Raw genomic sequence first — 26771 nt, forward strand, 5'->3', positions numbered from 1 at the left:
ATATGCTTATTGAATTCTACTTCAACATACTTGCTCCCACATCATTTGCAATTTAAAGTGATTTTGACAAATTGGAGAAACGGTCTGAAAACAACAGGAAGAAATTCTATATTTGCAAGTGCATTAGACAGAAATAATTAGGTGCATACATACAGGATGGGGACCAGACAAGCACAAGTCCTTCAGAAAAGGATCCAGGTGTGCAATGAATCACTAGCTGGATACAACTCAACAGTGCCATGCTTCTATAAAGAGAGATGAGCTGCGTATTGGGATATGCGCACAGGAGCATGTTATATGACTCCTGCATTGCTGCTCCGCATAAGCAAGGCCACCATTTAAGCGCGGCATGCAGATTTGGGCACCACATTCAGGATAGATGTGACTATTTGAAGACATTTCAGAAGAAATCCGTGAGAATGATCACAGGGCTAGAAAACGACGGTAGAGGAAAGACTGAGTAAAAAATGGTTGTTTAGTCTAGAGAAGAGAAGACAGGAGCCATCTTCAGATAACAGAACTCAAGTGCGTAAAAGGTATCGCAAAGAAGACGATCTGTTTTCCTTGTTCACGGTGTACAACAAATAGGAACAGGCATAAACTAAAACAAGAAAGATTCAGTTTAGACATCAGGAAACCTTTCTAACAATAAGGATAGTGAAGTCTTTTGCCTGGGGAGTTTTGGAGTCAGCATCATTAGAAGTCCTTAAGAGCTAGTTAGATATCCACAAGGAAAAGCTCTAGTGGAATTGATTCTGCCCCCTCAAATTCCCTTCTGTGACTTGACAGTTCCTCAGTAAAAAGCTGGCAGCGGTACTTGCTCAGACAGGGACCCTAGGACTCCTCTCCTATGACCAGAGCAGTAGTGATTGTTACATTCCCCATAAAGCTTTCACTTGAAAACATTCAAAATATTTTACCAAGTTTTCTAAACAAAGCATTTCACCTGTTGCTAGAAATGTAAACTCCTTTTTGTAGATGTGTAACAACAGCCTGTGTCAATGAACACGTATACCCAGAAGCCTACAGGAAATAAACACAAAGAATCTCTTCCTTTCTGCAGATTGACATTTCCAAATGCCATTATCTGGTGGACTTGGATACAGCAGCCGAAGCCCCAAGGGAGCCAAGGTATTCCTCCAACAAAGAAGAGTGGGTCACCATTGCCTACAAGCCATTCCTAGATGCTTCCAGGTATGTTTTACATATCTGAGAAGGAGAGAGAAAGGCTGACAGGCCTATGAACTAATTATGCTTGACGGTCCGCTTACAAAAGTGGCTGTATCCTCGGAGCAGAGACATGTTGGCAAAAGCCAGCTTGAAAAGGTGTTTCCAGTAAATACAGCTTCCTGGCCATAGTACAACCTATGTCAAACTTGTACTTGCAATATTTATTACCTAGGTTGCTTTAGAGGATGAAACTAGCTGAGAAGGGTGGGGAGGGAGGATTATATTTAAAAGGAATTCTCTCTGTGCACTTCTTGCTGAAGTAATGTTTTTTGGTTTGCTTTCTAAAGAAATGAGATCTTTGTCATCTCCTCCCAATAGACTTTTGAATCTCCTGTCTTGTTTCAGTCAGTTCAACAGACAGATGTAAGTCAGTCTCAAAGAGAGTGAGCTCTTACAAGTTTTATGAAAGCTGGCAGATGGATAGAGGAGACGGTTTCAATGAGTGAAAAACCAGCAAGGTCACTCCTTTATTAGACATCAGAGAACCTGTGTAAGATACCGCTGTCAGAATCTAGGCTTCATTAGTTCTGCCACTCACTAAACAACTTGCTTGTGTGTTTGAACAAGAATTTTTGTGAGAAGCGTAAATTAGAGTGAAATTGCCTTCCTCCAGGCTAACATGTAATGGAATCAGGTTTGTCAAAATGGGAGTGATGCAAATACGTCCTTGCAGGGACAGCAACTCTCAGCTGCAAAGAGATGGTTATTTATTTGTTTAAAGCTCTGGTCATGTAGCTGTCATGCCAGGACAGAGAAGCTGTCTGGAAAAGTCTCTGTAAAAGAGTAACACAGAAGCCAACGCCTATTTTCCATGTGATACCTAGTAGTAGGTCTGTGTTGCACAGAGAGGGGGATTGCTGAAAGTAGTTAGAGAGTGAGGAGGAGTGAAAATGTGCTTTTCCCAGAGGTTGCTCTCATTATTCCCAGCTTGCTGACACAAACAAGTTTCCTTGGCAAGGTTTTTCATGAACTGTGTTTGCCCAGAGACCTGCTGTTATGTTAGAGCAGGACTTTAGGAAGGGAGAATGAAATGGCTGGAGTCTAATTAATGAGGCAATCAAAACATCTGCGTAACAGTTTTGCAGAGGACTTCTTGTACAGAGCACATGCAGATAGCATCAAACATTCAGGGGCATTTATGCTTCAAATACGCGTTCAGATGTTTTCAAAGCTGGTGTGTCTTGCTGTTCTCTGCTGAACAGACAAACTTTGTTTGGACCTGATCTAATGTCCTTTGAAGTCCATCAGAGGCCCTGGATCAGGTGCAAGTGAGATTTTAAGGTACCTTGGGTCCCATCGTGGGGATGTTACTTGCTAGGGGTGCTATCAGGGATAGCAGGCTGTCACGTCAACCTGTCTGATGAAAGCAAAGCAGATTATCCTGGTAGGGCTGTACATGTCACAGGCTTCTCCAGAATGTCCTGGATTCTCCATAGCTACTTTCCATGGCTATTTCTGATTTTTTCTGTCCTTAACTGACATTTGGTAGGAAGGAGTTGGTCTGTTTCGTGGGGCTTTTGGATTATTGCACCATGTTCTCCACCCATAGCCTCTGAGCTTTGGGTTAAAGCTCCTGAGAGATATACCATTGCTCTTTCCTCTGAACCCCTTTCATATCCCTTTAGAGGCTGTGCCCTGCTGAATACAAGCCAGCATCTGTCTGGGAGCAGGAGGGCAGCGTGTCTGCTCCTTTTGCTGGCAGAGAGCTGTGCCTGCAACTGTAGGCCTTACCACAGGAGGGACACGAGAGTTTCAAATCCTCTGCCTTGACGCAGCGTTTCTTTTGTTCATTTCTAACTTGGCTGGAGATGTTTCCTGTAAGGTGCTGGTGTATCTGATACCTTCTCAATCCTGACCCCACTCCACTCTGCAGGGCTGCATGGCATCAGTGTAAGGATTTAAGCTTGAGCCAAAGACGTAGCTCAGTACCTGTCTGGTTAGCTGAGTCTTTGTCACACTCTCTTCACTTTAGATGCTTTAATGCTGTTTCCCTTGCGAGTTGCTCTGTGAAATTCATCTGCCTCTCCCCCTCTTATTTGGGGAAATGGACGGGATTCAGGAATTCCCCTATTTATTGCCAAACCTCTGTGTCTTGGCAAGCACAAACATTGAGCTGGCTTCTCAGGAATTCTGCTTCCTGAACCACATAGGCAGAGGTGCTGTTGCATTGCAGGCAGCTCTGCACTTCTAGGGAAAATGCTGTCAAGGTACTTTTGTTGGCCTGGGCACAGTAACTCGTTCCCAAGCTTGGCAGTGAAAACTTGTCCAGTCATCTTGATTTGATGTATGATACTGTGTGTTGCATTTAGATGGTCTAAACTCCAGCTAGATCCCTGAGCTGTATTTCCTGTTGGCTAAGCATCTCTGAAGGCCTGGAGCCAACCTCCAGGTAATGCACTCAGTATGGGGATGTAGTTGTCTGAGTCTAGTGGTTTTGTGTTTGGCTTTATGAAGGAAGAGAGCATGTGGCTGCTACCGCTGGAAGTGATGGTCCAGCTTTTTGCAGCAAAAGTAACGTTTCACCATGTAATGGCAGGCAGCTTGTTGTGAGGAGCTGGGAGTCGCAGAGAGATCCTGAAACTCCAGAATACAGTGACTGTGGTAATGATGAGGTGAAAGAGCAGAACAGTGGGGAAGAAGACAAAGTCCTCCCTGGCTAAGCAGTCATCGACTGCTTAGAACAAAGGAACAGGTTATCTAAGAGTGGTGGAGGGAGGAAGGGGACCTTTCTGGCTGCAGTGTCCTCCTTAATAAAGGATGCTGTTGCGTTAGTGGGAGACGGGAGTAGAAGAGGGTTTGCAGAGCATGTCTCGAGAGGAGATCAGGCAGTCAGGTCCTTGACCTCGCTGGTGTGCCTTGGCAGCCTCCTTTCCTTCTCTCTTGTTCTTGTGCTGCATGGAAATTCTCCATGCTGTTTCTTATCAACACCTCACAGCTGGAGCAGAAGGGAGGTGCAGTGCCTTCACCAGCGGAAGAGGCCAGGTTGCCATAGCAGCATGTCTGATTTACATGCCTGCTGTGAGTACCTCCAGAGCTCCCGCAGTTTGGAGCACGGTGCTCCTGTCCCCTCAGCAGACCTTCAGCAGTTGGCAGGTGGGGCAGCTGAAGTGCATGGTGCTGGTGAAAGACGAAAAGGGCATGTGCTCAACTGAGGGTATCACTGATGCAGAGGGGTGAGGGAACCAGCAAAGTCTCCCGTCTTGTCACCCTGCTTGTCTGACAGATTTTTCTGTCCCTGTTCCCCCCTGCCAATGAAGAATGGTAAGTCAGGAATCACAGCCTGCCTCGTAGGGGAAATGCTTAGCTATGGGCACAGTTTCCTCAGACAGCTCATGGAGCAACGAAGAGGAGAAAGAACAAATCCTGCTAGGTCTGATCCACCCTGTGTTCTGTCATTTAATGGTATCGTGTTCAAAGGTGGATACTACAGACAAGGTCATGGCCCCTTTTGCCAGTCCATCTGTATCAGCATGAGCAAGAGAAATTTTAGAAAGGCTCTCTTTGGATTGCCAGCTTCTCTTTTATTTATTTATTTATTTATTTATTTATTTTTTATTGTAATTTGGCCCCTGGAGTAGAGGTAGGGTGGGCGTGTGATTAAGGGGCTGAGCTGGAACTTGGTGCTCCTGTGAATGTGGCCAGGTCTCTTAGCCTCCCTATGCTGTAGTTTCTCATTTGGACCAAAAGTTTGTTAGCTCCCACTTACTTCCAGGAGTTGTTTGACAATGAATGAAAGAGTGAGGAGCTTCAATTTCATAATAGTAGTGGCAGATAAATACATTTGCGTCATTTTTGTATCCACGTATTGAAATTTTGCTGCAATGTCCATAGAAAGGTTTCCCATAGCAAGTGCTCATAATTGATCTGTTGAGCTCTTTCCTCTGGATGCGTCATGCCATTTCTACAATAAGACAGCATTGTTTGCTTGTTTGTTTCCTTCTGAGTGTGATTGAATTGTAATTTGCATAAAATAATGGGGTGCAAGCAACTCCCAAAGGGGGAACTGACACAAGTTTTGCAGTAGATCGGCAGCTGACAGATGAGCTAGCTGGTAACAACTACAGATCTGCCTAGCAATCAAATAAGTTGCAAGGGTCTGTCTCATGTTGCAGACCCAGACATTAACTGTTGTGCTTTTGCTGAGAAGGGAAAACCTCATTTGCAAAGCAAGTATTCCTGGTGGGTCTTTCTGTCTGGGGCTGCGGCAGCCACTCTTGCTGCCAGTCAGCCCTTCCCTTGCTTGCTTCTGGCCTTAAACCCAACTCATGGAGCCCAACTAGAGTGGGYGCATCTGAGCCTCGGAAGGAAGAGACTGAGAGTTATTGCTGCCATTCTTCACCCAGCTGGAAGTTTCTCTCAGGGGATCATGATGCACTGAGGCTGTTTCATGAATGCAACAAGTACTTCTGTAGCCCAGAAAGTATTGGCAGATCTGATGGCGGAGAAGGTACGGAAATCTCGGCAAAAACATTTTTGTATTTTTTTTAATTTGGGACAACAAATCTAAGCAGTGCRACTCTTCTATGGCTGAGAAATTGATCAGTCTGAGGAGCTTAGCTACAAGAGAGCAGCAGTAACCCACAGTTGTAGATGTAGCAGCATGGTAGGTGCTAGAAACTGGTAAGGTCAAAGGATCTCAGCGCTAGTAAATGCGTGGGGAGAATTCTTTGCAGAGTCAGACATACAGGTCTGTGAGTAGAGTCAGGGAAGATGCGTCAGGACCTTCCTATAACAATCCAGGCTGCTTGTGTTTCTGAGCATGTGCCTCCTCCCCTCCCAGCTCAGCAGAATGACGCATCCCTCAAATCCCGCACCTGCTTCCACACAATCATTTGGAAGTGCCCCCTGCTACCTATGAAGTAAGTGCAAAAACACTATGAAAGTGCAGCTTTTTTTCTTTCCCCTCCTCTTAAAAAATAAAAAAAAAAGGTGTCCCCTCAAACTGAGCTGTGAGGGAAGCAGCCAGCTTAGATTTCAGGTCTACAGCTCAAGCGCTGTAGAGCAAGGAACATTAGAGGAAAAAAAAAAAAAGCAGGAAAAAAACCCCCTCCAGCTCTTGTTCTTTGAAAATAAATGACCCTAGCAGTTCAATTCACTCCTGCTGAACTAGAGGCTTCTGGGACTCACTGCGAGTCTCACATTGACGTCAGCAAGTGCAAATGTAAATCTCAGCTGGCTCTGATAAATGGTGCTGCTAATTGAATTAGAGAGCACTCCAAGCCACCAGCTAATTATGCTCCTCAGGAAGCTGCTTTGTCCAGGTCCATTTAATTCTATATTGGCTGAGCGCTCCAAATCTGGCACAGAAAAGGGGAAATATATTACAGCTCCCTGCTGAGGAGCACATATTTTCCAGCTCTTTAGGCTGAGCCGTCTGCTTGCTCCAAATGCTTGTGCTCTCACCCTTGGGTTTTCCATTATAAAAAATATTCTTAATGCAAGATTAATGATTCAGTCACCTTGTGCTAGAATATCATCACCCTGGTTTGATAAGACACTCTGTCTCATTCCCTTTAGCTGTGCTTTCCTTCATGTTAATTGAAATGGTTTCCCTGCTTTTGTTTTATAAGTAGCTAAATCACTCGTTAGGTGCCCGGTTGGTACAAAATTTAACACCTAGAGGAAGTGCAAATGTTAATGGGTTCTCAGAGAGCTTTGATCACAGGCTTCCTCTGTGTGCCAGTAGCCAGAAGGTACTGGGTCCTGCTCATGTGGCAGAGATCCAACTTCATCCTGCCTCCTCTTCTACCTTTCCTTTCTCTTCTTCCTCCTCATCCGTCTTTCTGAATTCTGCTGACTGGGGTGAGAAGTTCAGGCTACAAGATGCAATTAGCAATAACAGTTCCTCACTACCACCACCCTCCACGTATATCTAGCTGCTTCCATTCCAAGTAAATCTTGGAGTTTGGAAGTGGGGACTTGAACTCCTTCACTTAGCAGTTCTTGCTCTTGGTCCAGAAGAGCATTCACTGGAGTTAATAGAACAGGGCTGTTCAGTTGCTTACTCCTGAAGTCCAATAGGTAATTTACAGAAATATGCTCAGCACCAAACAGTGCTGTGGTTGCAGCTCTGCTGGGCCTAGTGTGGTGCTGTGCAGCTCTGTCCTAACTGGGAACTGCCCTGGGTGCTGTCCCAGAGACCAGAAAAATGGAAAAGAATTAGGACTTCCTTTGGGAATGTGGGAGACCTCCCACATCTGGGGCACAGCAAGGACTGGGCAGAATTTGCCTGTTGCCCAGCTCCATCCAGAGCCTGCCATTTGAAGAGCCTTGCTGTAGCAATGTCCAGCAGCATCGTGCTGGACCCTTGGCTACCCAGCTTGGAATCACTGTGGCCTTGATCTTGCTACCAAGGTGCTGCATAGGAGCTCTGTGCTGCTTAAGGCTACGCACACTCAGTCTCCAGGGTACAAATTTAGAAGCAAATGCAAATAGAACATTATATATACTCCCTGTCTTCTGTCATCCCAACCCCTTCCATGTGCCATCTGTTGTCTGAGGTTGCTGAGCCTCATGGAGCAAGGTGACAGGAGGTAAAGATTCCCTGTCTGAATTTGAAGTGCTCTCATGGCTTCCTAAGCTGTAGTGCACCAGCAGTTACGATTCTCTCTTTGGAAGCAAGGCCTCCAGGACTTTGTCACTGTATAGTTACTAGCAGGAGAGAGGACAACATTGTGCTTATGTCCAGACCGTGTCTCTTTTTGATGAGAAAGCCGCTGCTTAACAAACACGAAGACCTTGCTTATAGCTGTGGACCACATATGTTGGTGCCCCCATTTGCCATGCCATTTTTAGGTATTCACTTTTTGGACCTGAGCTCTAACTTTTTCTGAGCATGTCAATGTTGTTTTTAATATGCATCTTTTATTTTCTGTTGCCTTTTTTTAAACCCATGTCCTTAGACTACGTAATTTATAAATCTTGTCTATGAGGAGTCATTTTGCTATGGTACCAGAAGCCTGGCTAGCTAACACCCAGCGGAAACCAAGGATTCCTTAGGGACCTGACAGTTTGAGCGATAGTATCATGTTACCTTGAAAAGCAGGCTGAACTTCATTTTTGGGATCTCCTCTGGCTAAAGGAGATTTACATCGCTCTGTTCTTGGAGCGTGTACTCCTTGCTTTGGGGGGAGTTCTGCCCAGAGAACAGGAATGTAGATGAACTGTGTCCTTTATCCACCAACTCACTGTATTGTTACTTGTCACGAGTTTTGTGTCTTTGCAGTATGCATGACATCCACTGGTGGGAAGAGCAGCTTCTCTTTCTGCTCTGCATTTCTCGTCATTTTCCGCCCTCGGTTCTCTTTTTTTTTTCCATCAGTCATTCCTGCCTCTTTTCTCTTTCGTGATCTTCTTTCTGCCAACAGTATTTTTCTCCTCCCATTCCACTGCTGATAAAAACTATGAAGCAGCAAGCACTGACATTCAAACTGCTGTTAATAAGGGCTGAGTTGCCAGAGAAATTAAGAGCATGTGGAGAGCTTCCATTGCTCAAAGTTGCTGTTTCAGGCTGTCTGCAAACTCAGGATGATGACACTGAGTAAGCTTATTTGGGAGGATTTGAACTGGCTTTTCTTTGCTACTGCCAGATCTTGAAATAGCCTTCTGTTCTACAGTGCAAAGCTGAACTCTGCAGGCTCCGAGCCCATGCCATACAGACCACATGAACATACCATGTCAGCTGTGCTGGGCCCTGTGTTTAACCCCTGTTAGAATACCAGCAAGTAAAAGGTATAGGAGTGCTTCTCACAAAAGGCGTGAAGAAGAGGAAGTGAGAACAGGCAGGATTGTGAGAGGCACCAGTGCTGATGGCAACCACAGGCACTTAGTTCTGTTGCTCCAGCAGTCAGACCCACTATTACTGGGGTGCCACTAGTTCATACAGTGCTGGCCTGGGCGGGCTGTCATTAAGTAGATGCATCCAGGTCAAGGGGAGGATGTGAACCGGCGCTGTTGTCTCACTGCTGTCCCCTGTAAGCCTGGACTGAGTGGCTGAAAGCATTTTCAGTGTGGCAGACTCTATACTCAGGACCTCAGCCATCAGCTTTAGGTGCTGTCTTCCTCCCTGTCCCTGAGCTAAACTGCACAAGGCAAATTCGGCAATTTATTTCATTTTAACTCAAGCTGTTCTTGTTCTGCTCAAACCAAGAACTCTGGGGAATTGTGCTAATTTTTGCCCCTTCCTTACAGTGTAGCATTAAGCTGGTATTCTCTCTCTTATTTTTCATTTTACTTGTTTTAAACAGCATCGCAAGCAGCATGAACGCAGTTGCTTTTCCTTTTTTTCTCAAGGGAAATGAAATGAAACTAAACCATTCACAGAGAGCAGCAAGCTTCAGAACTGTGAGATGTCTGTGTATGCATGTGTTGGGTGTGCGCCTGTAAGCTTGTGCCAACTATCGTTACTGTTGGCTCAGGCACTGGTAGGCTATCAGGCTCAGAAGGGGACATGTCAGAATAAGTCCAGCAATGACACGATTTTCGTTAGCCACAAGAGATGGAGGAGGAGATGCAAGCACTCTTTTTCAAAGGGGTGCTTTTGCTTTTAGAGACTTGAGAGAGGTTGACCTCCAATTTCCAGGCACAAGGAAGTGACAGCTGCAAAAAATATTCCTTGTTCAGAATGCACCAAAATTACCATTTTCCACCTAGTTATTTGCTACTAAGAGATTCTGCTTTGAACATGTTCCCAATTCCAGCACCTCAGGAATTCACAAAGAACTAGCATTTCCAGTGGTTCTTTTATTTAGGAACTTTGGTGGGTGCTTTACAATTTGTAAAGGGCCTAAATGTTATTACCGAGCTTTTTGTTCTTGGAAGTGAAGCAATCAGCATTTTATATCCTAAAGTGCTTGGCATATATCTGAGTGCTTGGCAAAAAGCAGGCTTACAGGATGCTGGATACTGAACGGAGGCAGGGTCTCACAGTTAAGAGTGGGACTTGCGAATTGTGGGAGTTCAGGTTCCTTTGGCCTCTCTGAGGGTAGACAGTACTTGCTGCCTCATTTTCCCCTCTACAGTATGGGAATAATATTGCCTCCCCATCACTTTGTCTGTCTAGAGTGGGAACTCTTCAAGCAAAGAATGTCTTGGTCTGTGCTTGTATGGCATCTCATATAACAGGACCCTGATATTGAGTGGTGCTGTGGGAATTCAAGTAGGAATCACTGGCCTTTTCCTGGAGGATCTTTGTATTCCAGGCTGCAGGAGATCAGGAGCTTGCTGTTCTCAGTCAGGCCACAGTGAGGTTGTCTGAGAACCCTGGGAGCCTCCTGGGAGACATGGTTCGCTGTGGCAGTTCCTGCCATTGTTTTTTTGAACTGCATCTTTGAAAGATATCCACTGCTGCCTTACAAAACGCAAACAGAGCACAATTCATCTTTCTTCTGAAAGAGACTTGAATTGCAAGTTCAGAACCTTGGCTGTGTTACCAGGATAGCTGCATGAATTACAGTGACCAGCAAGTACATGCTGGATCTATGTACCACTGTACCACTATGTACCACTGACCACTTGGCATGCTGCAAATCACAGATTTGAGTGCTGCTGCTGCTTTTCCAGGCTTTATGTTGGTGGAGTTAGACTTATGTTTGTCAAGGCTGATACTTTACGAACAAGATGATCCTAAGGAGATAAGGCATAGAGTTAAGCTTCAATGCTGAGAAGGCAAGACTCTTGCCCCAGCCCTGATTTCAAGAAATTGCTCAAAATTTCATAGCTTCTAGCAGGGTTCAGTGTTGATGATGGAGGAAATTATCTTATTTTTCCACTTCACATTTAAACTTGGATTTTACTATTAATTTGCTGAGTAGAAGAATGCATGCATTTAAAATATACTCAGCCACCACAGCTCCAGCAATCAGCAGCCAAACAAAGGTCCTAATTTGATACAGCCATTAAGCCCTCCATGCTTGAGTACTCTGCTGGCGCAGTTGTAGCAAAATGCTGTGAAACACCAGCTCCCAGCACCAGGAGGCTGTGGAGTGAATGGCGAGAGCCTGCAACAAATTGCCTTGTAGGTCTTAGAACAGTGCATCCCTCTTTAATTCAGTACCCTCAGCAGAAGAGCAAAATTCTGAAATCCTGGAGCCTCTCAAAGTTTGTCTCTACTTCAGGCATCATGAAGGAGGAGGCCAGACAGATTGAACAGAAAACAGATGTCAGGAGCTAACTGCAGCCTTGTTATCTTCCAGCTTCATAGTGTGTCCTAAGGCAAGGGAGCTGTGCATATCTGTATGATACCAAGTCCTCTGCCAGGCCCGCAGGACTATACTGTTTGCTGTTTGGACCGTGATATTCAGGAGCTAAGCTTCTTTCCATAATTACACCTTCCTCCCTTCTCTTCCCCTTAATCCTGCTGGAGTAGATGGTGTTGGAAGTACTGAGCAGGCTGATGCTTTTAAGCTAGTAACACTGGCAGAAACCAGCTTTGGTCCCATGGACAAGGAGAAGATGGACTGGGCTTTATGTATCTGTACCATTGTCATTCCCCACATCACTTGCACACCAACCCAAATCTTTTTCAAAACCTCATTTCTATCATTTTGAATACATTAGCTAATGAGCGCTTCAAGGACGATCTGTTTTCCTTTTTGGTTTCAGGTCCTCAAAGCTGCTGCGTGCATTCTACATCCCTCTCCTGTCAGAACAGCACACGTGGTACGCAAACTATACTATTCTGAAATCCCGGAGGTTGAAGCAAATCAGGAAAAAAATGGGAGGCTAGCAACACACCTGGTGAACAAAATCAAAAGCATCCATTGACATTGCTGGACCAGCTGCCTAAGGCTTCTTCAGTTCCCTTTTTGAAAGATTGTGCTTGTAAGATTCACTAATAAAGATTTCCCATGAAGTGATTTCACTCCGCAAGCTTCCAGCTGTAAAAAGGGTAAATCATCTGCTTTCAGTTCTCGATGTCGGGTCTCTGCTCTGCCTACACAGAACATACTGGTAAGAAACAGTTTGAAAATCCAGCAGCCACCTACGAACAAATTATCCCCGCTGCTCCCTGTGTTATTATCTATTACACTAGAGAAGAGGAAAATGAAAAATAACAAGGAATGACAGTGTGAGGTTCTGCTCCAGGTTGCAGTCTGGCACTGGGAAAATCCAGCTCCACCCGTTTTTCACTAAGTCTCCCTATAGTCCTCATCTGCCTAAGTAGTGCTCACTTTCTCCTAGGGAACTTTTTCAGATAACAGTATTTAAGAAAAAAAAATTAAAGGAAAAGAAGGGGAGGGCAGAAAAAAAAAAACACTGGGAGACAATTAACTGTGAAATGCACTGAATCTCAAGGAACGAGGTAGTCTGTGCCATGGAGAAACATCCTAAGGTTGCTCTGCCTGGGAGACACTTTCAAGGAAAAAACTTGTGCTTTTGGAAAAAAACCCAAACCTATGAATTGTGTCAATTATCTGTTTTAATGAAATCGGAGTATTTTTGTTATCTTTGATACTGTGAAACACAGAGGTTTTGTTTATGTTATTCATAATTCCTTCAAGATGGTTATAACATCCTTTGAATTTTTGTCTACAACATCTAAGATTTCCAGAAACATCTAAAGAGGAGAAAAAATGTTAATTATTCTTCATATGATTCTGTTTCCCAAATCTACAAGGTAGAGAGTATATGTGTTCCATTGGTCCAATATGCTCCAGAGCAATGCTGTGTTTAATTCTATCTCCATTTTTAAAACATGTTGTGTTGCAAGCCAGATGAAGAGGGTTTTTTTGGTTTTTTTTCCATCTACCTCCTTGAGAACTGCATGGGAATGGGATGGCATGAGATGGAGCTGAGAGGAAATTCCCTTCTTAGCAAAAAGGCTGCACAAGCTCCATGCCCCACTCTTATGTCTGTGAATACATTGGTCTGCATGTGCAGTGACAGAGTGCCAAAGCAGGTGGATCAGGAAGCAGGTAGGTTTGTATGCAAACAGCAAAGCATGTGCCCCTGGGGATACGTCTGCTGGTCCGGGTGCAGAATCCTAGGGTAGGCAAATCTCTTGGCCGGTCTGCAGGTTAACAGCTGAGCTGGATGGGAAGGGCAGGCTGGACCAACAAGGCTGTGATTTAACATGACACTATTGGGTCAGAGCAGGAAGAGCTGGATGAGGAGCAAAGCATGGCTTGAATCAGAGGAGATGCCTTGGAAATGTAGGGAGTGGCTAGGTCCCCTTGGGGCACTGAACAGAGAAGAGGAACGTTAGGAATATTCCAAAGAAGGGGAACAAAATGGACTCTATGACCAGTGGCTGCACTTCTGTTTTAAGATCCCTCCCTAAGTAAGATAAAAGGCAAGGAAGCTGGTGCTGAACCATGCTGCTGACTTCAAAGTTTTTTTCTGATAAATCAACCAGATCTCCAGCTAGGAGTGTCTTGAAGAGGTTTTCCTTGGTGTTGGCTTCAAAATGATTTTCCAGATGGAACTGGGAGACCAGAGAGATGGATAGTTTCCTGCAGCTGTGAAACAATCTTGAATTTTCTTCAGCCCCTTGAGCCCTGATTGTGACTCCAGGAACAGCCACTGCTCACAGCATCCCCAGGTTTTGACTCCCTTGTCTCCTTGTGGAATAGGAGGAGTCACTGTGCATAGAGTGATTTGCAAGAATGAGCATATGGTGAAGCTGACCTCAGATCTCTTGCTACTTCTGAAACTTATATTTGCAGTTGATTCTACCAGCCAGGTCAATAGGTGCTAATGATTGATGTACTTTGGATATATGAAACTAGCAAATACTGTTATCAGCCTGTTTGTGGATATTGTGATTTGGTGATAGAGCTCTCATTAAGGTCTTACTTAAGCCTTGGGTGAGCCATAAACACTAAGCCAATGTGTTATTCTTCCTGTTGTTTATGCTTTCTTGCCTATGGAGCTTATTACCGTAGGTAGAAGACACCCTGCATGCAGGGTTGGCTCAGTTTCCATCCTAGCTTCTCTCAGCACTCTGAACATTGCAACAACCCTATTTTCCTGATCATGTTTCTCTGGTGATATTGAAAATATCTCCATTGTGGTCTGCAGCAGAGTAGAGGATGTGTCTATCACCTGTCAGAAAAAAGCGTGTGGAACCTCAGAACTGACAAATGGCTGGAGACAAGCTGTGCTTAATGGAGGCCAAGTGTTCTGATTCCTCTCTGCATTTCATTAAGGAGGAGGTTTTTTAATGGACTTGAGCTCTGTTGATAATGCATCTTATACAGTGCAAAACACGTTAAGAGCGAACAGTTCACTTCTGTTGTCTGGGTGATTAGAGTGTGGAATATGCAGTCCTCTTCCCTTTGACCCCCACTATGGAGGAACAGTTTAAAGTTGATACTTCTTCTGAATTCAGACTTTGAAGGGACCATCTGCAGTGTGTAAGCCTTGACCCTCTGCAGAGAGATGGATTTTACTATGTGCACCCCTCGTGACAGCCAAACACAGCACTTAAAGGATTTCAGCCAAGCAACTGGTGTCTTGGGTGAGTTGGCCTGGAAGGTCAGAGTCACATTGCAGATCAGCATTGCAGTGTCTGTGTTCATGGTATTCCCCTATATTCCTCCAGCTGGTTCTCCTTCTCCTGAAAGTTTACATGTGTTGAACAGGCCTCTACAGTGGTGAATCAGAATCAAAACTCTTGTCCTCCTTGTTGCTACTCCCCTTGCTCATCCATGACTATAAATTAAATAATCATGGTTAAAGAACCAATTGCGCCTCTCTCTGGTGCTGTTTGTCTGACTGTTCCGTGTTGTCCTAGCCTTGAACCTTATGTTTACTGTGAAAAGACATTACAATAAATATCTGTTTTAAAGGACTGTGGCTACTCCACCTCCCTCTCTATTTTGATTCCTGTGTTGAGGGGGGGGGGGGAATGGTAGGAGACTGATAACTTGATAATAATTAGGAGTTATCAATGTTTTCCAGAGGAAGTCAGCAAATGTTTGGTTCCTGGAGGTAAATGCAGGTGCAGTTACAGGCACTGGTCCAGCTTTGCATTCCAGAGGTTCAAATCAAGGCAGGGGCTCTGTTTTGCTGCTTCCCATACAAACAGGTGGAGTCAGTCGTGCCACCTGGAGAATTTGCAGGCTAAAGAAATGAGGCAATGAAAGGAAGGATTGTTATTCTCATTTTATAGATGGTGAGTGAAGATCAAATTTTAACTCTGATTTCCGTGGGAAGGTAGGTGTTTAAGTGCTGTGAAGTTCTTGACCCAACATAACTCATCTAAGGTCACCCATGGAGTCTGATTACAGGTTGTTTCTTGTCTAGTGTCTTTGGCACAGTAGGAGCCTTCATAGAAACAGGTAAAGCGCTCCACAATCCCTTGGGTCTCTTTTCCTTTAGTCTCTGATAGAGCAGAACCATCGTCTTGGGTAGTGTTCTCTGGCAGCCAGAATGTAGCACAGAGACAATCCATCAATTCCAGGTGAAACCATCTGGTATGAGAAAGTGAAGTTGCTTCTAATAGGTTTTTTTTTAGCACAAAGACTGAACTATAGGTGATATTTCTGATGGGAAAGGCTAAGGCTCCCCTCATCTGTTCTTAATTCACTGGTCAGGGCTATTGCACTCCGCACAGTGCTGACATTTAAGCAAATAGCAGTCAATAACGAGACGATTACTGGTAAATAAACAGACTTGATGGAGTGAGCAGTCCAAGGAGTATGTGTTTTGGGGCCTGCAGGCAGGGAGTGGGACAGACTGCAAGAATTGCCTGCCAGGCTCAGGTCTCTCTGGATGAAGGATCTTGCTTTCTGAATGCAGATGTGGATGTGAAGAGATTTGCGCCAAAAGGTGGAGCTGTGTCCAAAACATTTTTAAAGCATTTTGTAGTTTGCGTTGCTGGTTTTGTTCTGAAGCTTGGCAGGGGGAGGGGCGCTCTGAATTTTTCTTTTTTTTTTTAATCTTTGCTTTGACCCTAAATAAAGCAAACTTATGATCTCATTGTGAAGAGGCAGGTTTGGTATAGCTGATTTATGACCTCTATTAAAAAATAAAGTTTGGTGGTTTGCAAGCTCTGTGGGTAAAGGGTCAAACCGCAAATTGTCAATCTGCCTCAGTTGGATTCCCAAGGCTGCCTGGGGTTGCCTTGGTCAGGGACGAGTGTTGTGATCAGGCCTGTCAAATAGCACGTGTCAGGATCATGCAGGCAATCTTGGTTTGATTTTTCCCACCTTTGGTGTCTTTTCTCTTCTTTGGAGAAAGGGCCTATCAGATTATTCTGGCTGGTTCTGAAGGAGAGAATTTCTAGATGGATTTTTAGAGTGCTGCTAGTGTCTGGCCTGGCACACCGATAGAAGCTGTTTTCTTGACAGCACCGGAGCTGGGCACATCCTTGTGATCACAACTGTGACAAKATCAGGTGTCTTGTTGGGGATGGTAGGAGAATGCGCAGGGGTTACAGTACTAACCTCCTCTTTGCTGGACGTAATTCGCCACTTGTAAACTGAGGCTGAGAACACTGAGGGTTGGAAAAGTGCTGCTGTGAAGTACTGGGACCCAGTAAAGTCAGGCATCGGCACACATTTTTAGCCTGGCGTTTCATATCCCATCTAGGGCTGCCACCAAGAGCTCTATCCCACACGCTGCCTGGATTCCAGCTTGTCTGAGCTCATCCAGTCTTTGCAACACAGAGCACTAAGGTGGAGAGTCCCTGGGGAAATGCCAGCAATGAGACAGATTGACACCCTCAGAGATAGGCTGAGGGAAGTCATGATTTCCACAAAATGACTTTTTTTCTGCCTGTCTACTCCAGCAGGATTTAAGGTCTGTTTTTTAAGGTCCTGTTTTTTCTGCCTGTTTCTGGGGTTCAGCTACAAGCTGCTCCAAAGGTGGGTGGATGTGTAGGCTGGTCAGCTCCCCGTAGGGTCTAGGCTTGGACTCAGGGACATGTGATAAAGCAGCACTGCTGCACTCAAGCATTTTTCAGTATTGTTCAATGCAAATTTGCTGGTTTTTGAAAGGAAAACAAAAAGAATGGTGCGTCTCCACAGAGGTGATGCTCATTTTCCTTGACTCAGGGTTTATTACTGTTCAAAGTTTTTGACTTCTTTCAGTAGGAAAAATATTTGAACTAGTATACTCTCTTACAAGTATGTGTGAAGAGGAGGGGGCAAAGGAGTTGAGTTATGTGGGGCAGGGACCTGGAAATGGAATAACAGTGGATAAAATGCTGAGGGCCGTGTGCAGGCTGGGAATGTGGGAAGACTTTAGCCTGGTGTAGCTGGGAGTGCCACAGGTCAGCATTCAGGTGCAGCTGGCAGATCCACGTGGAGCAAGTTGTTCTAGGACAGATTTGTGGTGTGTTGGCAGCTAGTCTGTCTTTCCAGAGCTCAGTTGTTGTTTGAAAGCTCTTCTCTCCAAAGGATTGGGGAAACATCTTAATTGGCTATGTTGCATGGCCTGAGGGGGATATTTCCAAAGCAGACTGCTCATCTCTTGAAAATACCTGACCAAAGTTTGATACCTGAGACAAGGATTATCAGTGTCAAGTGGGTTTCCTCTCCCCCATTCCCCTGCCTTGTCTCTAGTGAGCCTGATGCTTAGCCAGCTCTTCTCAGTGGAGGCCAAGCTCTCTCCTTGCTACTTGTACTAACCTCAGAATTCAGGTCCACATCACACCCAATGAAAGGCATTGACTGAGTAGGTAATGAAATTCTGTTTATTTGAGCTTCTAGCTTTCCAGGCACTGCTGGAGGAAAAGAGCTGTGAATTTCTTTCTCCTTCAGCATCCATCAGAACCTGAGCTTCGTCCCAGCCCCACTGAGATTCAGTGCATCTCCCCGTGAATAACTGCACATGTCTCTATCCATTTGTCTGGAGAGGCATCTGTCTGCTTTGCAAACTCCTACTGTGTCTGCCAAGCCACAAAAAAGGTCAGGCTGGATGTGCAGTGTGAGAGAGCATCATAACCTAGCAGGACTCTTGATCAATTCAGTCCTTTTGCTGCATCCCTGCCCTGGAGACCTTCATCTGGAGGGCAACTGCTGTGTAGCATTGGAGCATTGCAGCCAGGACAGGACAGAGGTGCCTTTGGTTGTGGAATTAGTGAAGAGGCTGGATGCAGAAACGGAGACTCCCTGATTCTCTTCCAGACGTGTACTAGATGCAAGACTAGAGAGCCAGGAGCCTGGATCTTGTTCCAAGCTGCAGGAGACCGCATAGGCTTGTGGCTTGAGGTAGGGAGGGGAGTCCTGACTCCTGGGTTCTCTTCCAGTACTGTCGCTCATGTGTCCTGTAACTCCATGAATCTTGCTGGGGAGGTGAATTGCTGGGTAAGTGTTTATACGTGAATCACGAGACAGGCTTCAAACATCCTTTGCTAGAACAGGGCAAGCTTCTCCGTGTTCTACCCAACACAAAGAGAAAGCTGCTCTGGCCTTCTCTGGTTTCTAATAGTCCCCTATGGCATTGTTGTAGCGCTTGTCCTGCCTGGAATGGGCAAAGAGGAGTTCTCTGAAGTTTCCTCTGTCCTGCGTTGAAACGAGCTGGCTGGAAAAGCTCKCTCTCTCTGGCAAGGAGTGGGGTGGAGATCTGATAACTGCAGTTATTATGCTTCGGAACATGCTGTCCAGGTGCTGCCCTGTACTGCAGAGCCCAGCCCTGTTTTCTCCCCCATACAAAGAGGAGGCTGTTTTGGCCTTCCTGTTTTTAATCTTCCCCTCCTACTTGGCCAGGGAAGCTGCAGTTTCAACATGTTGTATCTGAGTCAGCAAGAAATAACAACAGGGTCACTGAATGTTGGTTTTGTGGTGAAATCATAAGCGGTTGCCCTTGTTAGCAGGTCTGGTTTGAACCCAGCCCAATGGTCAAGGCATAGCAATGGCAATCTGGAGACTTGGCTTTTTACCTTGATTTTTGGAGCAGGTAGCTTCCTACATCTGTGACAGTCTTTGCACAGCTGCAAAATCTTGGAGGCAGGTGTGGTCCCTGCCCGCCTTGCACCATGGTACCCTGCACTTAGCTCAGTGCCTCTGCAGGTATGAGAAACCAAAGGGTCAAAGCAAGAGATGTGATTAACAGACTCCTTGGCTTCTTACCTTGCTGTTCCAGAACAGGGAGTGGGCTGTTGTCTTTCCTTGGGAGGAGGCTTTCAGACTCATTTTGCCTGCCCTGCTTTGCTCCAGCATCCCTGGTGGCTCTGACTGCACCGCCGGAGAGAGAGAACCTGTTGGTGCCCTGTTGGCATGAACTCTCTGCAGCTGGACACAGGCCCTCCTCTAACTCGCGACTTCTTGGGAATATGCTCTGGGGACAGGCAGGAGCTTTCCAGCAGCTTTATGCAATGCTGTCTGAATCACGCTATAAACAAGTCCAAACCCTATTATTAGCCTTTGGAAACTGCTGCCTTAGAGACAGGTTTGCTTATAAATATCCATTATTTTCTTTCTGGCTCTTCACTAGGGAAGCTGGCAAGAAAAAGGGATCTTTGCTTCTCCAGAATCTGCCTGCCTCTGCTGCTGTTGTTGCTTCTTCCCCACCTGAGCTCATCCTTCTCCCTGTTCCAGCCTCCCAAGTTCCGGCTGTGCTAATGAGCCATCCGCTCCAATATCAGCGGTGTAGCAAATGCCAGCTATTTTGGAGGAGGATGGAAAAACACAAGTAATAAGCAACTGGGCTGAACACTTGCCGTGGTCACTGCAGTGATCCAGCTAAAGTACTACCCAGCCCCAACATACATGACTGTGAGAAAACCTCAATGCCCTGTCAAACGGGGATGACTGCTCTTTCTTTCTCTGCCTTGTTTGGTGAGGGACAGATCTAAGGCTCGCCAAAAGTGGGTGGAAATGCCAATTTCACCAGGTTTTGCTGGAGGCCTCTGGACTGCACAGTCTTGTACCATGTGAGTACACCTTGCCTAACAGGACTGCTGTCTCATCCAAGGCTGTCAGCAGTCCCATCCAAATGAAGCTGTAGTCTTCTCCCCATGCCAGATCTGTACCCAGCACAGATCCCTCCTGCCCCTCCTGCCTGCCTGTGCTGCTGCTCTCTCTGCCTCTTTCAGTTGTCTGGAGCAAGTGCTTTTAGCTGTAGGATGCTTTATCTCCCCTTGAAGCTGATCTTGTATTTTGTGCACTCAGCATTTGCTCCAGGTACTTGGGTGCAGCTTTCTGTCAGAACCTAAGTCCTCTTATTATCTATGCTTGTTAGGTAAGTGCTCTGCTGTGCATAAAAACCCAAAAGCTGCTCAGACTGCACCCTGTGTTGTTCTCTGTGTAAACTCTGACAGGTGCAGAATAGTCAGGACATGGTGGAGGTTTGGAGAAGGGATGAAGGAGGTATTTTTAAAACAATGAAAGAAATGGCCAGCTCCCCTACAGTGGATTTTGCTGTGGGTGGGGTGGGGAGGGGCTGGGGTGAGAGCTAAAATCTCAACAGCACTTTTTATTCTTTCTCTAGGCAGCTGCCTTGCAGCCCTGCGTTACTCCTGTTTCTTTCAGCTAGGCCTGGCAAAACAGGTCTGTCTACCAGGTCAGGCAGTAGGCCCTGCACTGCAAACTCTGCGCTCACCGTGTTGCCTTGCTCTCCACACCCTGCGGCTTGCTTCGCAGACAGCTAGAACCAGTGTCTGCGGCCCTAGTGCAGTAAGGAGGTGAGTGGAAGGAGACAATGCTGCGTGTCTCCAGATGACCACACATGCACCTATTTGCTGGGGCCCCTTTCCTGCATATCTGCTTTCCCTGCAAACAGCTCCTCCTCAGAGGGGTGGTCAGAGAACTCGCAGGCTTCTCTCCTCTATGGCAAGGGAACCCCATGCAGAGGACGATGGGTGGTCTCTTTAAGGAGATGAGATGCTCAGAGCACTCGGCAACTGATGCTAGTGAGATTTGAGGGAAATACGTACAACTCACTGGTCTAAGGCAGTTCTGTCAGGTACCGAGCAGAAACTAACGGCTGCTGTGAAGAAGGAGAGAGCGGATGCAGGGCTATAAATCTCTTCCTCAGGTGTGCTGGTGAATTCCAGGGTGTGGCAGGGCGAAGGGGACAGGCAGAGGTGAAAGAGAGAGCAAAGGGAGGATGTGTGTATGGTGTAGCACTAGTAGGAGGAGTTCATAGTGTTTTTTTCAGTCAGGAATATATTGTGAGGGAGGAATAAGGTACAGAGACTGTGGGAGAGGCATGAGAGGGAAGGAGGAGGTTGGAACCATGTGGAGCAGAGAGATGTGCTTGTGTGAGGAAATTATGTTGAGTGAGGCATTTGAGGGAAAGATTTGGAGGATCTGCCCCACAGAAAGCACTTTCATTTTCCCTCAGCTTCCAAGCATTTTTGGAAGCCTTCAGCTTTTCTTGCTTTTCATATAGCATCCTCTGCAGACTGGCATCCCCTACAGCTCTGACAGATAGGGACAGCAGTTTGCAAACTGGGAGCAGTGACAGCTTTGTTCTTCCTCATTTCCGTTAAGCTGGTCTGGTTTTGGAGCCTGTGATTGACACAAGTAGGGCTCATACCCAGAAGAGGGATCACAGCTAAGAGAGTCTTGGAATCTCTGTTTTAGGCCCTCATTCCTCCCTTCAGCCCCCAATGGTCTGGGTTCCTGATGGGAATCCTGCTGAGTTTCATCCAACTCGGACTGGGAAACCCTTCTCCAGCTACTTCCTCAGGCCCCCAGGAGAGGGCATCGCGCTCCACGGGAAGTGGGCAAGGGACCGGGTCTTCAGAGCTGGGCTGAGAGTCCAGGGGTGTCTTGTGGAAGGAGTGGGGAGCAATTGGGCTTTCTGCAGAAGGTTAGAGCTTGGGTTTCTGGATTGCAACCTTACAGTTGTATGGTAGGGCTGACCTTGCTGGGGTCCTACTGGGAGCAGGGGAAGAGGTGAGTGGTTGATGCATGAGTGTTTTCTCTCCCAAAGATGAAAAAGTAGAGCATCCAGATCCTTCTCCCTGCCCCTATGCTTTGATGGCCTTCTCTCAGGCCCCCCTCCAGTGCCTTTATGCTCTGGTCCAGGGAGACATTACAGGAGGGTGCAAGATGTTCTAGGAGAGGCTCAGGCAGGAGCTTGGTCTTGGTGCTGTATGGAGACAGAGCCTGGAGTGCCATTCCTGCTCAGGTGGGCAGCACGCTGCACCTCAGGGCAGGCAGGTCATTTGCACCCTCATTTCTGCCAGAGTGGGACTGTGAAGGTGGTGGCGATGCTGACTGCTGTTCTCCCCATCCATGACTGCAGTTGTGTGTCCCTTGTCACTATAGCAGCAAGGGAGGTTTAGTTTAGTTGGTTCAGGTGGCTTTATGGTAGCCAGACCTGAGTGAAGAGTATGCACCAGCCCATCTGTGAGGACTGCAGGGAGTGCCCTTGACTGGAGAGAGGGAATATCCCTGCTCTCTTTACCTCCCTGGGGTCATCTCCTGCATTAGGGTCAGTGCTTCAGCCTTCCGGAACAAGCTGTTCCTCTTCATTGTTTAAGTGGCTTCTGTAGAGGTCCTTGGTTGTTAAGTACCTGTTTGTGAAGCCCCCAGGGTGTAACACAGCTGGCTTCGCAGTTTGTATGCACAGAGCACCGTGTGTGTCTGTGTGTTTTTGTGTCTGAGCACAGGACCCAACTGGAGAAAGTGATCCTACCAAACAGTCACTTAGTTCTCTTGGTTCATCAAAGGAATGAATATCTGCCTTTGTCAGTCAGGGTGAGTAAACACCCTGCCGTCTGCTGTGCTGGGCAGTCTGAAAGCAGCCTGTGTGTCGCATGCACAATGGCTGCAAGCTTCTCACCTCCAAATCCTGGGTGCTGGTCTGGAAGCAAACAGAGTGCCCTGCCTGAAATCCTGGAGTCAGTGGAAAAGTTTTGAGCATATGTGTGTGCGTGTGCTGAATTCCTTTGCAAGTTGGACTGCTGCCCAGCTGGGATAGAGCCCCCTGCAGAGCCTGAGGAGTCTGTGGTGCATTCTCCAGATTTCTGCAGACATTTAAACCTACACACTGTTGATAGTAAAATCAAACAGGACAGGAGATAGAGGTGCTGAAGAAAGAGGGAGTGGGGAAATTCTTGATGCTGTCCCACCACACTGGAAGTTTCGCTTCTCTCCTGCCCGGGGATTGCTGTTGGTCCCTTTGCTACTGCACACAACAAATGAGAAGCAGAATGAGGACCTTCTGGCAAGGCAAGTTCCTCCAATCTTAAAGCAACCTAGAAAACTTCCCTGCATAATAGGGATTATTTCTGGATCTCATTTTCTTAAGTGGATTGACATTTATTGACAGATAATCAATGTCTGGAAGAAAAATTAATGATTAATTGCTTCCTTTCAATTAGGCTCCATGTCCTTTGACTTGCAGAATTTGCTGACAAATATATTATGTTTCTGGCAGTCCAAAATAAATAGTTGTCCTCGTGGCGGGCCTGGTACAGAATTCAAGGCTGTGCTTGCCTTTCCCAGCAATAGCCTAGAGATGGGAGTCACTGTGAAGGAGTAGGTGCAATCCCCATCCCCCTTTCTGGCTGCATAGGTGAGAGGGAGCAGTAGTGCCTTAGGCAGGGGAAAAAATGGGTGATCTGATTTCTACATCGTGTGAGAAAGTAGAGGACAAGGCAGAACTGCTCACTGTAGGGTTTTTTTTTTTTTTTTTTTTGACGACATGAAAATACCCTGGAATTTTAGCCGCAGGACATACTTCATGGTATTCAGGCAGGGAGGGGTTTTCTCCTAAACAAATGAAAAGAAAAGATCGCAAGGCACTAGCCAACAGACTCAGGGTTAATGGGACTGCCTAAATGTCAGTTAACAGTCTAACATGCCTGCTGCCTAGTGATTTACAGGAATAGCAGTTTGTGTGTGTCTGAGCTTTCATGTGAGAGTGGCTGTGATGTCTATGAGAGCTGGATGACACTAGAGCTGTGTTACAACCCCAAACAGCCTTCTTTTTACTTCTGCTCTCTGACAGTCACAATGTAAGGAGCTCCATTTACACTAGGGAAGGACTGTGCATGAGAAGGACTGTGAATTTTAGCACAGTTTGCTGGTGAGTTCACAAATGTATTTCTGTGGACTTTGTACTTAGCAGTGGGCTGATGAAATCTGCTGATGTGCTTTTGTGCCTGGTCTTCATGCCCTAAATTGCTTTGACCAATTCTCTGTCAGCTGTTTGAAATGCTGATGTGCTTGGACAGTAAATACTGCTCAGGAAGGCTGGTGCCTTAAGAAGCTTAATGCAGTGCAGGCAAAAGCTGAGCAGATCAACCTCTTGAAAGGACTCCTTGACAGAGGAGGGTAGTCCAATGTTCAGCATCTCCTCATGAGGAGCTAGGTTTAGTTTCCTGATCTGCTAGAGAACTTCACATTTCTGGCCATCTGGTCTAACTTCATGACCATCCATCTCACTCAGAACAGCAAAGTGTGCTGAGTACCCAGCCCTGTTTACCCTTGGCGTCCCGTCAGTTCCTTGTATGTTTTTAGTTTATTCCCTAGAGCCTGCGTTTGTGAACAGAGCCCTCGTGCAGATTAGCTCTCCAGTACCACCTTCCAGCAATGTTCTTTGCTAAAAAAGTTCCATGTACTGTTTAGTAAGCCCAGTGTGCTTGCTAAATTGTGAGGGCACATCCTCTGTGCCAGAACCGCCCCCAGCAACAAGGAGGATGAGCTGGCTTTTTCCAGTCAACCAGTCAATATTTGCTCTTCCAGGCAAGCTGTTAAAACGCTGTTGCTTTCTTGTTTTGGTATTTGTTCCTCCTCTCTTGCTGGAATATTGCCCCAAAGTCTCCCGCATTGGCAGCTCTTGTTTGTGTAGCAATGACATGTGGGCGTTCATAGAAGACAAGGTTGTGGGAGCCTTCCAATGATTGCCAGGTCATGTTTTCATTTTCTGTTCTGTGTATGGAGTGTGTTTCAGGCCATCTGCTCCAAGAAAGGCTGGAATTTGGGAAAAGAAAGCCACAGGATCATTTATTCAGTCCCAGGGTGAAATCTTGGTTTTGCTAAAATCTGTGAGAAAACTCCTGTTAACTTCAGTGGAGTCTGAATTGCATCCTCAGCGTTATCAGGACAAAGGCAGCCAGGGTCTGGTTTCAGGAATACCCCCCTCCCCAATTTCCTATCTGTTGTCTTGTGCTGTATCACTGCAGCCCTAGGACACTGGAGTCCTAGCATTCCCCTGCACCTCCAAGGCAACACCATGAAGCAAAGACTAGACACAATAAAAAGTGAGACACCATCACCCTGCTGAGGGTCAGCCTGTGTCAGGGACATCAGGAAAGCCCTGCCTCCTCTTTCTTTCAGTACCAGTGATGCTGGAGAGTGGGTGGCTTGTCCCTCTGGCCTTTTGCTGTGTTCAGTTCAACCAAGGTAAGAGTTATGAAGACAGTTCCACCTTAGACTGGTGGATATTAAGCTAGCACTCCTTTTCCCTCTCCCCCTCCCCCTGAGAATTATAGCATGGTTTTGATCTGTAGTCTCAGCATGATTTTGTATTTGCTGGATGGAAGGATGTGTGGCATTGAAAGCATGTACAGCTTGCATATAGTGATAAATCTCAACTTAAAGCTCTGTGCTACAGATCCATAATCTCCCACACTGACCTGTTTTGGTCAGGGTACTGGGGTATTCCTCTTCAAAACACCAGGCACAAATGTCTTCAAATGACATTTACTAAAGCTGTTTGTGTTTTACGCTTTCCTACAGAAAGGGAAGGGGCAGGGGAGACAGTGCCTTCAGACTTTCAGATAACCATGGGTGGTCTTAGGAAAAAACTCTTCTCAACATGTCTGCACAGATTGGTACAGACAGATTTCTGCTCCAATACCATGTTCCTGGCAGTTGGGATGTAAGCCAGCTCCTATACAGAAAACATAACCTAGTCAGCAAAGCATGGCACCAGAGCTAATATAGTTTGCTGAGAGAGAGTGTTGTATGATTCTGGAATAGCCAGCTCAGTGCATGCACTGGAGGGGCTCAGGTCTGGTTGCATTTTTCTGCGTCATCAAGTCCTCTGGATGTGTACTGTAACTACGCCAAGTCAGACTCTGGTGATGAGAGTCCATGTTTGCATTACTTGCTGTGTAGAGGTATGAAAGTTGCTCTTTTGCATAGCTCTTTGGGAGTCCTGATGGACAGGATCACAGCTTGTCCAAAGCTCTGTCTTGATGGATTTTTTTGTGGGTGTGCCAGTTAGATATAGCTTGTGTGTTGCATAAGCTGTAAGCCCTTGATCTTGCGGTCTTCTCTCTCTATTTTCAATTATGGTTCCACTTAATTTCCTCATTATTGCAGTTTCCTATAACTTCCAAGCATTTTTTTTTGAGAGAGGAACATTTGCTGCCCTGTCTTTCAGTACACTGGCTGTTGCCTTTCTGGTTGACTAACAAGAAGCTTGAAGATCTTCATTGTGCAAATTATTTAGTGTGTCAAAGTATTTGGCTCTGATAAGAAACTTTTCTCCTCCACTAGTAAGGGAAGGCAGCAGGGCCCTTAATTGCATTCTGCAACTTAGCCAAGTGAAATCTATCTTTACGCCCTTGGAGCTGAAGCCAGAAAAATCCCCCCACTGTTCCTTGTGCTTTGCAACCCCTCACTGAGTGAGCCTGCTTCCAGTGCTTGTCTCTCCAGAGATTTATAACCACTTGGGTAGTTACCTTTGTG

The 26771-nt window shown here is 46.1% G+C and overlaps 1 protein-coding gene across 9 annotated transcripts in view; it reads left to right on the forward strand.

Moving 5' to 3' along the window:
- The window catches only part of ALG9 (ALG9, alpha-1,2-mannosyltransferase), a 97631-nt gene that overhangs the window by 24033 nt on the left and 46827 nt on the right, over positions 1-26771 (forward strand). For 4 of the 9 annotated variants that reach the window (XM_026068660.1, XM_026068662.1, XM_026068664.1 and 1 more), the window contains exons 14-15: positions 1064-1194; positions 11833-13145. In XM_026068660.1, the coding sequence (XP_025924445.1) occupies positions 1064-1194; positions 11833-11956 (255 nt within the window). In that variant the 3' untranslated portion in view covers positions 11957-13145. Of the gene's footprint in view, positions 1-1063; positions 1195-6010; positions 6090-11832; positions 13146-26771 lie in introns of those variants that run through there. The other 5 variants (XM_026068668.1, XM_026068667.1, XM_026068661.1 and 2 more) reach the window with 5 other exon arrangements.

Source organism: Apteryx rowi, unplaced genomic scaffold, assembly GCF_003343035.1.
Source record: "Apteryx rowi isolate R43461 unplaced genomic scaffold, aptRow1 scaffold_278, whole genome shotgun sequence".
Classification (NCBI taxonomy): Eukaryota; Metazoa; Chordata; class Aves; order Apterygiformes; family Apterygidae; genus Apteryx; species Apteryx rowi.